Source organism: Nerophis ophidion, linkage group LG25 (genome assembly GCF_033978795.1).
Source record: "Nerophis ophidion isolate RoL-2023_Sa linkage group LG25, RoL_Noph_v1.0, whole genome shotgun sequence".
In the NCBI taxonomy this organism is placed as follows: domain Eukaryota; kingdom Metazoa; phylum Chordata; class Actinopteri; order Syngnathiformes; family Syngnathidae; genus Nerophis; species Nerophis ophidion.
Genome location: NC_084635.1, coordinates 28,348,002 through 28,360,297, shown reverse-complemented (window position 1 = coordinate 28,360,297; position 12,296 = coordinate 28,348,002). Strand labels below are relative to the sequence as shown.

Genomic DNA, 12,296 nt, shown 5'->3' with positions numbered 1-12,296 from the left:
AGATTTGGTGTGCAGTGTAAACACAGTATGAGGTGTTTTTTGTTAGTTTTGTTTCCAAATTCCCGAACCGTGAATTTAGACATGAATTATACAGCAAATGTACAGGTTATTCTGTATTTGAATAAATACATCTGTTTGATAACAATAATTGACAGTCATCTTAGATTACTTGTTTATTACTTTGTCAATGTTATTACCTAATGTGTGTTTAACTATTAAGTTACAGCTATATGCAGATGATAGTGTTGTATGCTCATACTAAAACTTAAAAAACCTGTTGTGATACTTCCTGGAGCAATGGTACCAGACTCCCTCTAGCTCCAAAATTCCTGTCTGTATCTTAATACCAAAACTGTGTTTCATGGCAGGCAGCCTAATGACCTATAACCATTTGTTTTAGACAATGATGAATATCTAGATGTGGTGGACAATTTTAGATATCTTGGTGTGGTCTTTGATTCAAACCTAACATGTAAAGGGGTCATATTATGATTGTTTTTTTTACAACTAAAACCCTTCTTTGTGGACTCTATAACACTGGCGTTTTTTTGGTCAATGTGTCTGTTGGATTTTTTTCCGTAGACTACCTTGGCCACTCCAGTATTTTATTGTGTTTCTTTGTGAGCCGCTCTTTGTTTTCGGAGCTGTATGTTTTGGTTGATGCTGAAAAGCTCTCTCCATGACCCCAGTTTTTTGACTGAGACCTTGAGGTTGTCATTCGAGATTCTACGGTACATGACCAATCCCTGTTCATCAGCCCCTCAATGTGATGATTGACGTTTTCAAGTACCCTTGAAGTCCTCAACAACCCCAAAACATATTTTTACTGCTATCCTGTATTTCTTCCATTTGTGAATTTTGACACCAGTTGTAATCACTTACTCATCAAATTTCTTGCTGATTGTGTTGTAGTCCATTCTAGTCTTATGTACCTGAGGTTCTCTGTCCTGTCTTGCCCATGGTGGTAGAGTTGTAAATGGAACCTGTGCCAATTGTCTTTTATTCACATAACTAATTGAGATTAGGAGTACTTTATTTTAGAAACGGGACTAATATATGTGCTTCATGGGTACATAACTTTAGGTGTCAGATTGCTTGCCGTTTCGTAGGGGATCAAATACTAATTTCCTTCAATAAAATACTAATTAACTTTTACCCTTTTTATTTCATTTTCTATGATTTAAAAAATGTTTTTGTATTTTTACAATAAACCTAACACAAAAGTTCTGAACTGTTTATACATTTGTTGATTGATTGATTGAAACTCTTATTTGTAGATTACACAGTTCAGTACATATTCCGTACAATTGACCACTAAATGGTAACACCCCAATACATTTTTCAACCACGTTAATCAATTCATGGTACAAATATATACTATCAGCATAATACAGTCATCACACAGGTGAATCATCAGAGTATTTACATTGAATTATTTACAATCTGGGGGGTGGGATGAGGAGGGTTTGGTTGATATCAACACTTCAGTCATCAACAATTGCATCATCAGAGAAATGGATATTGAAACAGTGTAGGTCTGACTTAGTAGGATATGTACAGCCAGCAGAGAACATAGGGAGTTCAGATAGCATAAGAACAAGCATATACATTTGATTATTTACATTTGGTTATTTACAATCCGGGGAGATGTGATGTGAATGGGGGAGGGTGTTAGTAAAGGGTTGAAGTTGCCTGGAGGTGTTGTTTTTGAGCAGTTTTGAAGGAGGATAGAGATGCACTTACTTTTACACCTGTTAGGAGTGCATTCCACATTGATGTGGCATAGAAAGAGAATGAGTTAAGACCTTTATTAGATCGGAATCTGGGTTTAACGTGGTTTGTGGAGCTCCCCCTGATGTTGTGGTTATGGCGGTCATTTACGTTAAGGAAGTAGTTTGACATGTACTTCGGTATTAGGTAGGTGTAGCGGATTTTATAGACTAGGCTCAGTGCAAGTTGTTTTACTCGGTCCTCCACAGTAGGTAAATTAACAAAATCAGCCTAAATCACATCAAATACTTATTTTCCTCACCGTTTGTATTTAATATGTTTTGCAAGTCAAATATCAAAATTAGTTATTAATTTTTGCTCATTACTGGTCCTAAAACATTTGTCTGCTTTCCAGGTGCTTCCTCCTGATGTCCTCACTCGTGTCAGTGAATATGTGCCTGAGATTGTGGAGTTTGTGAAGAAGATTGTCTCAAATGGCTACGGGTAAAAATTGGAATACCACAATGCATACGTACCACCAGGGGTGTAAAAATATATATATTTTCAGATTATTCACGGTTCCTATTTGGAACAATTCTTAATGGATTCAAAAAAATCAAATAGATTTGGGAAAAAAATTATATTTATTAATTTTTAATTTTTTACCATCTGTCCTGTCCTGCAGCTCAGTCAAATCATATTGTTGACCTAAATGCCAATATTTGCTCTACAGATTTACTTTAGAAAAAAGAAGTGTGGGATAGCTCGTTGGTTGCATTATTTGTATTTGATTGAAGCATTTTGTAAACAAAACCAGTTTTCTTTTAAGTACGGTAATATAGAAATTGAGCAGAGCCGTGTATCTCTTTTATGGAGGAATGTAGTTAATCATAGAACTGGCATGAAATAGCTAGATGGATAGTACTTTAATGATTCCTTCAGGAAAATTAAAATTCCAGCAGCAGTGTACAGAGTTGAGATCAATTTAAAAAGTAAATAATGGGGGTGTAAATGGAAACAAAGTAGAGAAATATTACAATAAGAATAAAAAGCAACAATATGAATAGAATTATAACTGTAAAATAAGAATATAACAAGAGAAACTAGGCAGTAGTGACCATGTTAATAAAAAAATAAACAAAAAAGTAAAGATTTTGAATCGAATTATTACACCCAAGAATCAAATTTGTGTGGTGCCCAAAGATTCACAGCCTTATTATGTACTGCTAATCCCAATACAATTTATAATATGTTGTTTTCAGGTATGAATCAAATGGCTCAGTTTATTTCAACACCGCAAAGTTTGATGCAAGTCCACAGCACTCGTATGCCAAGCTGGTACCGGAGGCAGTTGGAGATCAGAAGGCCTTGCAAGAAGGAGAAGGTACTCTATTACATGTTGGGAAGCTTTTGCGCTACAATGTTTTATTTCATGTGGCATTCATTTCTGCATGTATGTGTAATACTTTGAGCCCTATAGGGCTGGGCTACGGTATATGGCAAAAAAACCCCCACGATATACATTTTCATATAATTTGATCTTGAATAATATCAACATTTTTCATATTGTTTTGAACTGGACAGAGTTAAAGTATATGTACTGAAAAGTAAAGAAACTACAGAAGTTCAAAATGTTACAAACATACAAGGTGAAAATAAAACAAATCAAAAAAGATGAACATGGAAAAATATTTGAAAAATGGTTTAACTGTGTGAAGTTAGTTTCTCGTCATTGCAAAATGACACTGGCATTTGTTTGTGCTGGTTTGTTCTGTAAAATGTGTTTGTACTGTTAGACTAGTGATGTCATCTAGACCCACGCCCCCTTGTCTAAATCTCTGCAAACTTGTCCCAAACGTTTGCACAGTTAAAAAACATTTGTGCTTTTTATAGTTTAAATTTTATTACTTTTTTATTTACACGCAGCCCCCCACTTTGTCCAAAACTTGAACCTAACGGCTGAACCGCTAATGTGTGCTAATATCAGTGGCACGCTTTGCAGAATCCACTCGCATTTTCACGTTTTCCGTATAATCACTGATTGTTGTGCCGGAGTTTTTCAGCCTCATGCTCAGATAAGTCAAGGCTGACAAATATTTTGCTGCCCTCAGCTCTGTGTTTATTTAGCTCCAACTTCAATCATTCTGTTAACTTTTACAAACCGAAGTGGAGCGGGAAAAGGTGGATTTTGATTGGCTGTCACAGACATATCTGGCATGTTTAATCGAAGGAAAATGCTGACAGCGGATCATTGTAACCGACATGTAATTTACCATGATCACTGATCGCGATAAAATAATCACCAAGGCCTACTTTGAGCAATATATGGATTCTGTTGCTTGCAAGTATAATAAGACAATGCAACAATCCCAATGAAAACGCTTTAAGGCAAACTATATGCAAATGTAATAATTTTGTAGTTAAGATAAGCACAATGTAAATATAATTCCTCGGTTATTGTTGCTTTTTAAACAACAAGCGCACACTCGTTTTGTTTTGCGTTTTTTTTTTTAATTGAAAAAATAGAACAATGACAACCATGTAGTTTATATGTAATTGTATTTATATTTTTATACATTTTCTTTTTCCAAGGTGACCTCAGTATTTCTGCTGACAGATTGAGTGAGAAAAAGTCACCTAATGACTTTGCCTTATGGAAAACATCAAAGCCTGGAGAACCTTCATGGGATTCTCCATGGGGAAAGGTGAGAGTTCAAAACTTTGTGTAGGTACAATATTGATGGAAGCTGTCAACGTGAACATGTTAATGAAAATCATTTTCGCATTAATCAGGTGTAAATACAGATTAATCACGCAATTTACTTTGACCGCATATGCTTCTTTACCTTAATTGCAAATGGTTACCTGCTATACGGTCAGAACAGGTGAATGCATACCTGTGCAAAGATGAGCGAGGAGACTCTCTAGCAAATTCAAATTACATCCCTACAGTACTTATGAGAAAACTGTTAGCAAGTTTTAAGCGAACAAATGTTCATTCAAGTAAAACATAAAAGAAAATTCTGTATGATATTCTACAAAAAAAATAGCCTTTTGGTAAAACAATCAAAAATGACTTGTTAACTGGTGATTAATCACATATATCGTATTAGTGTATCTACGCAGATTAATCACACAATTTTATTTTGAGTGCCCATGCTCCGTAACCTTAACCGAGGATGATTACCCAAAAAGTGTGTTGTGTACATCAGTGCAAAGATAAGTGATTGTTGTACTCATTGGTAAATTTCACTTCAAAATAAACCCTAACTGTACATTAGCTAAAACTGTTGGCAAGATAAAATCAAATAAAGTATGTGCATTAAAGTAAAATATTTAAAATATTATCCTGTATGATAAATATAAGTATAAAATTGCATTTGTGTCCAAATATTTGGGTCTTTTTTGAAGTTATTTTAAATTATGCTAGCGAGTAATAACAATAATATAATAACATAACGTTCGACCGGTAGGAGGCCACGGGGGAAACCAAGGACACGTTGGGACGACTGTCTCCCGGCTGGCCTGGTCACCCCTTGGGTTCCCCCGGGAGGAGCTGGACAAAGTGGATGGGGAGAGGGAAGTCTGGGCTTGTCTACTTAGGCTGCTGCCCTTGCGACCGGACCTCGGATAAGTGGAAGAAAATGGATGGATGGAGTAATAACCTGTGATTAATCATCCATCCATCCATTTTCTACCGCTTATTCCCTTTCGGGGTGGCGGGGGGTGCTGGCGCCTATCTCAGCTACAATCGGGCGGAAGGCAGGGTACACCCTGGACAAGTCGCTACCTCATCGCAGGGCCAACACAGATAGACAGACAACATTCACACTCACATTCACACTAGGGCCAATTTAGTGTTGCCAATTAACCTATCCCCAGGTGCATGTCTTTGGAAGTGGGAGGAAGCCGGAGTAATCATGATTTATCCAAATTCAAAAATTATAATCTAATCTTTAAAATGTATCATTTGACAGCACTAATGAACTACAAAAACTGTATTTGTATTACAATTTACTTTAACTTTATTTAAAGTTAAATTAAATTCAAGTAATATACAGTATCAGGTGTGTTTATCAGATATATATTTTTTTTTTTTTTTTTTTTTTTAAAGGAATCGTTTAACAGCAGTGATATCGATATTTGAACTTTTTCCAAATGATTTTACACACAACTTATTAAAGCTTGATTATTTTTTTTTTGGGAATAGGGAAGGCCTGGCTGGCATATTGAATGCTCTGCCATGGCTGGTTCCATTTTAGGAGAATCCATGGACATCCATGGTGGGGGGTGTGATCTCAGATTTCCCCATCATGACAATGAGTTGGCTCAGTCAGAGGTATTGAAGAGCACTTTTTTTTTTTTAATCAGCAGTATTAAAACTTGAATAAGGCATGTGTAGCGGTTCACGTTTGCAGATGAACACACTGCATGGGACACATTTTTTTTCCAGCCTCTTTTTTTTCCTTCCTCACAGGCTTTCTTCGAGAATGACTACTGGGTCCGCTACTTCCTGCACACCGGTCACTTGACAATTGCAGGATGCAAGATGTCTAAATCTCTGAAGAACTTCATCACCATTAAGGAGGCCTTGGCAAAAAATACAGGTAAGTCTGTGCTTCTTCTTTTGATGCATATATTTTAAATAGTTTTGACAACTACACGTTGACATGTATTTGTAATGTTATTACTGTAAGTCTAAAGGTCATTTGTCTGACTTAAACACACTCATCATCCTTTCATTCTTGATTGTAGTCTAGCTTTACCGGTTACACATATCTAACTATAACGCTTTACAAATTCTGCACTTTATTGCCCAAAGCCTCTCCTGACGTATTCGTATTTATGGAATGGCAACTTTATTACCATTCCACTATCTCCTTTATTAAGGACTATATTAGATAAATAGATAGTACTTTATCCTAAAGTCTTTGGAAATGGGCTCTTTATAGGTACCCCTAACTCGGTTATTTATTTATTAATAGCTGAGAAAAGTCTCTACGAACTTTTTGAAAATAGTGAAATAAACGCCAACTAATTGCTGTCAGGCCTTGAGCCTTGGGGCGGCATAGCTCGGTTGGTAGAGTGGCCCTGCCAGCAACTTGAGGGTTGCAGGTTCGATTCCCGCTTGTGCCATCCTAGTTACTGTTGTTGTGTCCTTGGGCAAGACACTTTACCCACCTGCTCCCAGTGCCACCCACACTGGTTTAAATGTAACATAGATATTTGGTGTCACTATGTAAAGCGCTTTGAGTCACTTGAGAAAAGCGCTATATAAATATAATTCACTTCACTTCACCTTTGCTTTAGAAGAAACGGGTACAAACCCAACAGTAAGGTCTTAGGAGGCCCACGGGGTCCACATAATTTTTTTTATAAATATAATTTAATAATAAAAATAGATATTATACTGCAGAAATTATCAAAATACAACATGCATTATTCTGTGACGATTACACAAGTATGTTCAGTAACATGGTAAACATTTTTCTTTATTCTTGGAATAAAAATATTATTTTTCTACGAATATATGAGCTGAACACTTAAGTACATAAAGCTATGTCAGCCAGTGACAGACAAGCAAGTGAAGTCTGATGGAAATGTACATTGTAAAATTCTGCAACCATAAACTATGGATATTAACCATTATTTTTCAGAAAAATAAGCAGACATGCTTTTTCAGGAAGCATACGCAATTTTCTTGACAAATTCTAGTGTCTCCAACTGTGGAGAACACTTTTCGGACAGAGAGGAGGCTACCAACCTTTAAACCATTCAAATGCTGGCTTGTCAAACTATATAGCATGAGAAGTCTTAATTTCACGTTTACATGTAATAATAAGCAAGTTTTACGATGCGCTAACATGATAGGCAGTGTTAGTTACCTGCAGTATTAACAGCAGGCGACAGGTGGACGATCGAAAACAAGTCATTCATTCAAAGCTATCACCAGCTTGGTGTGCCAATGTTTCTGGTATTATTGCATATATTTTGTTAAAGGGGAACATTATCACAATTTCAAAAGGGTTAAAAACAATAAAAATCAGTTCCCAGTGGCTTGTTGTATTTTTTGAAGTTTTTTTCTAAATTTTACCGGTCCCGGAATATCCCTAAATAAAACTTTAAAGTGCCTTATTTTCGCTATCTTCGAAACCACTATCCATTTCCCTGTGACGTCATACAGGGCTGCCAATACAAACAACATGGCGGTTACCACAGCAAGATATAGCGACATTAGCTCGGATTCAGACTCTGATTTCAGCGGCTTAAGCGATTCAACAGATTACGCATGTATTGAAACAGATGGTCGTAGTATGGAGGCAGATAGCGAAAACAAAATTGAAGAAGAAATTGAAGCTATTGAGCGAATAGCTATTGACGCCATTCGACCATAGCGTGGGTGTACCTAATGAAGTGGCCCATAGCATGGCTGCCTTAGTAGCATCGCCGGTAAAATGTGCGGACCAAACGATCAGGACTTTCGCATCTTGTGACACTGGAGCAACTTAAATCCGTCGATTGGTAAGTGTTTGTTTCGCCTTAAATGTGAGTATCTAGTTTCAAATGTACATACAGCTAGCGTAAATAACATGTTAGCATCGATTAGCGTAGCATGTTAGCATCGATTAGCTGGCAGTCATGCCGTGACCAAATATGTCTGATTAGCACATAAGTCAACAACATCAACAAAACTCCCCTTTGTGATTTTGTTGACTTAATCGTTGCAAATGCATCTGCAGGTTATCCATACATCTCTGTGCCATTTCTGTCTTAGCATCGCCGGTCAAATGTGAAGACACTGGTACATTCAATGGGGGTCTGGCGGCAGATTTCTTGCCAGTGGTGCAACTTGAATCCCTCCCTGTTAGTGTTGTTACACCCTCCGACAACACACCGACGAGGCATGATGTCTCCAAGGTTCCAAAAAATAGTCGAAAAAATGGAAAATAACAGAGCTGAGACCCGGTGTTTGTAATGTGAAAATGAATATGGCGGGTGTGTTACCTCGATGACGTCACATTCTGACATCATCGCTAAAAGACCGATAAACAGAAAGGCGTTTATTAGCCAAAATTCACTCATTTAGAGTTCGGAAATCGGTTAAAAAAATACATGGTCTTTTTTCTGCAATATCAAGGTATATATTGACGCTTGCATAGGTCTGGTGATAATGTTCCCCTTTAAATATCCACTTTGCAAATATTGCAACCTTTCTCGTCAATATTTCTCCAGTGTTTGTGTTTGTGAGCCATGTGAGGTGGCATGCGCGCCCACAGGTGTCGATAGTGGGAATCGTTAATAAAACTGGTAGATGATTCTCAGGAATCAAAACACTGAACCAGTTTTGAACAAGAACCGGTTTTCGTTTCCCATCCCTATTTCTAAGTAACCAAAAGCCTGGAGCACCGATGCTGGTATTATTTACATTACTTTGAACTTAAAACTTTTTTCCTGTTTGTTGTTGCAGCACGCCAGCTCCGTCTTGCTTTCTTAATGCATTCGTGGAAAGATACCCTTGATTACTCTCCCAACACAATGGAGTCGGCAATCCAGTGCGAGAAGTTTCTGAATGTACGTAACATGTGATATGTTCTCTCCCTCAAAAAGTTATCATCCAAAATACTCTGCCTCTAATGTGTTGTTTTTTTTCTCTTTTGTGTACCAGGAATTCTTCTTGAATGTGAAGGACATTTTGCGTGCTCCTACAGACATCACAAGCCAGTTTGAGAAGTGGGAGGCAGCAGAGGTAGAGCTTAACAACGGGTAAGTGAGAAGAAGTGGAAGGTATGCCTCATGTGTAGCTCAGAGATAACCTAACTTTTTCCACTAAGGGTAGCATACAGAAATATAAAGTAATAAGGGGGCCCCATTGAAATTTCCACGTGTATATAATATGTGCTGAAATTAACTCATTGTATGTCAAGCTCTTCTTAGCAGTTTATTAGAAATGACTAAATACATTTTTTCATCATCTTGATTAATCACAGGTTATTAGTCGCTTGCATTATTTAAATTAACTTATAAAGGACTCTGATATTTGGATACAAATGCAATTTTTTGTCAGAATGTCATACAGGAGCATTTTTAAATTATTTATTTGAATGTACGTCCCTTTATTTGCTCAAAACTACGTAACACTTTTAGCTCAAATCTCATCCGGGCCTACCCAGGATGTCGTAGTGGTTTGTGCAGCCCTTTGAGACACTAGTGATTTAGGGCTATATAAGTAAACATTGATTGATTGATTTATTTATTTTGAAACAGAATTAGATCCACAGCTCACCAGTCAGTCTCCTCACATACAGGACTGTCTCAGAGAATTAGAATATTTTGATAAAGTCCTTTTATTTTCCTTAATGCAGCTAAAAATATGAAAATGCCATACATTCTGGATTCATTACACTTCAACTGAATTATTGCAAGCCTTTTATTATTTTAATATTACTGATTATGGCATACAGCTTTAGAAAACTCAAAAATTATATCTAAAAAAATTACAATATTTCCTCAGACTATGTAAAAATAAAGATTTATAACAGCAAAACAAAATCAAACATTTGAAAATGTCAATTATTGCACTCAGTACTTGGTTGGGAATCCTTTTGCACGGATTACTTCATCAATGCGGCGTGGCATGGAGGCAATCAGCCTGTGGCATTGCTGAGGTGTTATGGATGCCCAGGATGCTTCAATAGCGGCCTTTAGCTCATTTGCATTATTGGGTCTGGTGTCTTTTAGCTTCTTCTTCACTACACCGCACACATTCTCTATAGGGTTCAGGTCAGGGGATTTTGCAGGCCAATCGAGGACAGTAATGCCATGGTCAGTACACCAGTTACTGCTGGTTTTGGCACTGTGGGCAGGTGCCAGATCATGCTGGAAAATGAAATCATCATCTCCATAGAGCTTTACAACAGATGGAAGCATGTAGTGCTCTTGGTGCACAGCTGCATTGACTCTGGACTTGAAGAAACACAGTGGACCAAAACCAGCAGCTGACATGGCTCCCCAAACCATTGCTGACTGAGGGAACTTCGCAATGGATTTCAAGCAACTTGGATTTTGCTCCTCTCCTCGACTTCCAAATGAAATACAAAACTTGCTTTTGTCGGAAAACAGGACTCTGGACCACTCTGCAACTGTCCAGTGCTTCTTTTCCATAGCCCAAGTCAGACGCTTTTTCCGTTGTCTTGAGTTCAGGAGTGGCTTGACCATGGGAATACGGCTATTGAAGCTATATCTGTTGAACTCCACTGCTATAGGTGTACTGACCATGGCATTACTGTCCTCGATTGGCCTGCCAACTCTCCTGACCTGAACCCCATAGAGAATTTGTGGGTTATTGTGAAGAAGAAGCTGAAAGACACCAGGCCCAATAATGCAAATGAGCTAAAGGCCGCTATTGAAGCATCCTGGGCATCCACAACACCTCAGCAATGCCACAGGCTGATTGCCTCCATGCCACGCCGCATTGATGCAGTAATCCGTGCAAAAGGATTCCCAACCAAGTACTGAGTGCATTAACATTTTCAAATGTTTGATTTTGTTCTGCTGTTATAAATCTTTTTTTTTTAACTTGGTCTGAGGAAATATTAAAATTTTTTGATATAGGTTTTTTGAGTTTTCTTAAGCTGTATGCCATAATCAGCGATATTAAAATAATAAAAGGCTTGCAATATTTCAGTTGATGTGTAATGAATCCAGAATGTATGACATTTTCATGTTTTTAGTTGCATTACAGAAAATAAAGGACTTTATCACAATATTCGAATTTTCTGAGACAGTCCTGTATCTATGCACTGATGTATGCATTGACCTGATCACTGACCATGCTAGTGTAAAGCAACCATTTCATGTAACCTTCTGCGGTTAAGGTAAAGGTGCATGTACAGTCAAAATAAATTGCTAGTAGATAGCAAGTTATGTATGAAGTGTCGGGCAGCCGAGGCAGCTCTTGTTCATTTATTGGGGGAATGTCAGGGAATAAAAGAGTTATGATTGAAAACAACAAAAGAAGCAATCACATTCCTTAATATAAACATCCCAATGACACTGCAAACTTGTATTCTTGGATCTCCATCAATTTAGTAACGTGTCATTTATTTCAATATGTATAATAACAAAAATGGTAATATTAAAAAAATGGATAGATGTTGATAGTCCAACATGTACTGACTGGTATACACAAGCTATGGAGATTATATCAGTAGAAAAAACTGTATTTAGTTTAGATAATGAGTCATATATTTGAATATGGGATCCATTATTTAAATTTGTTTTAACTATTAATTTAACCAAAAATTAGGACTTATTTTATCTTTGTGGAAAATATTGGACACAGTGTGTTAAGTTTATGAGATGCGACACAAGTGTAAGCTATTGTGACACTATTCTTATTTTTTATTTATTTTTTTATGTTTTAATTTTTTATAAATGTCTGTAATGATAATGTCAATGAGGGATTTTTAATTACTGCTATGTTGAAATTGTTACTAATATTGGTAATGTTGTGGATAATCATTTTTGTTTGACTGCTCTTAGATTTTTTTTGTGTCATGCTTGTGTGTCCTCAATTGCTCTGTTAA

At 36.9% G+C, this 12,296-nt stretch overlaps 1 protein-coding gene across 2 annotated transcripts in view; it reads left to right on the top strand.

Moving 5' to 3' along the window:
* cars1 (cysteinyl-tRNA synthetase 1) overlaps positions 1 to 12,296 on the top strand; it is a 57,488-nt gene that overhangs the window by 29,580 nt on the left and 15,612 nt on the right. For both annotated transcript variants that reach the window (XM_061887734.1, XM_061887732.1), the window contains 7 exons: positions 2,126 to 2,214; positions 2,973 to 3,094; positions 4,303 to 4,415; positions 5,921 to 6,049; positions 6,188 to 6,317; positions 9,179 to 9,282; positions 9,377 to 9,474. In XM_061887734.1, the coding sequence (XP_061743718.1) occupies positions 2,126 to 2,214; positions 2,973 to 3,094; positions 4,303 to 4,415; positions 5,921 to 6,049; positions 6,188 to 6,317; positions 9,179 to 9,282; positions 9,377 to 9,474 (785 nt within the window). The remainder of the gene's footprint in view (positions 1 to 2,125; positions 2,215 to 2,972; positions 3,095 to 4,302; positions 4,416 to 5,920; positions 6,050 to 6,187; positions 6,318 to 9,178; positions 9,283 to 9,376; positions 9,475 to 12,296) is intronic.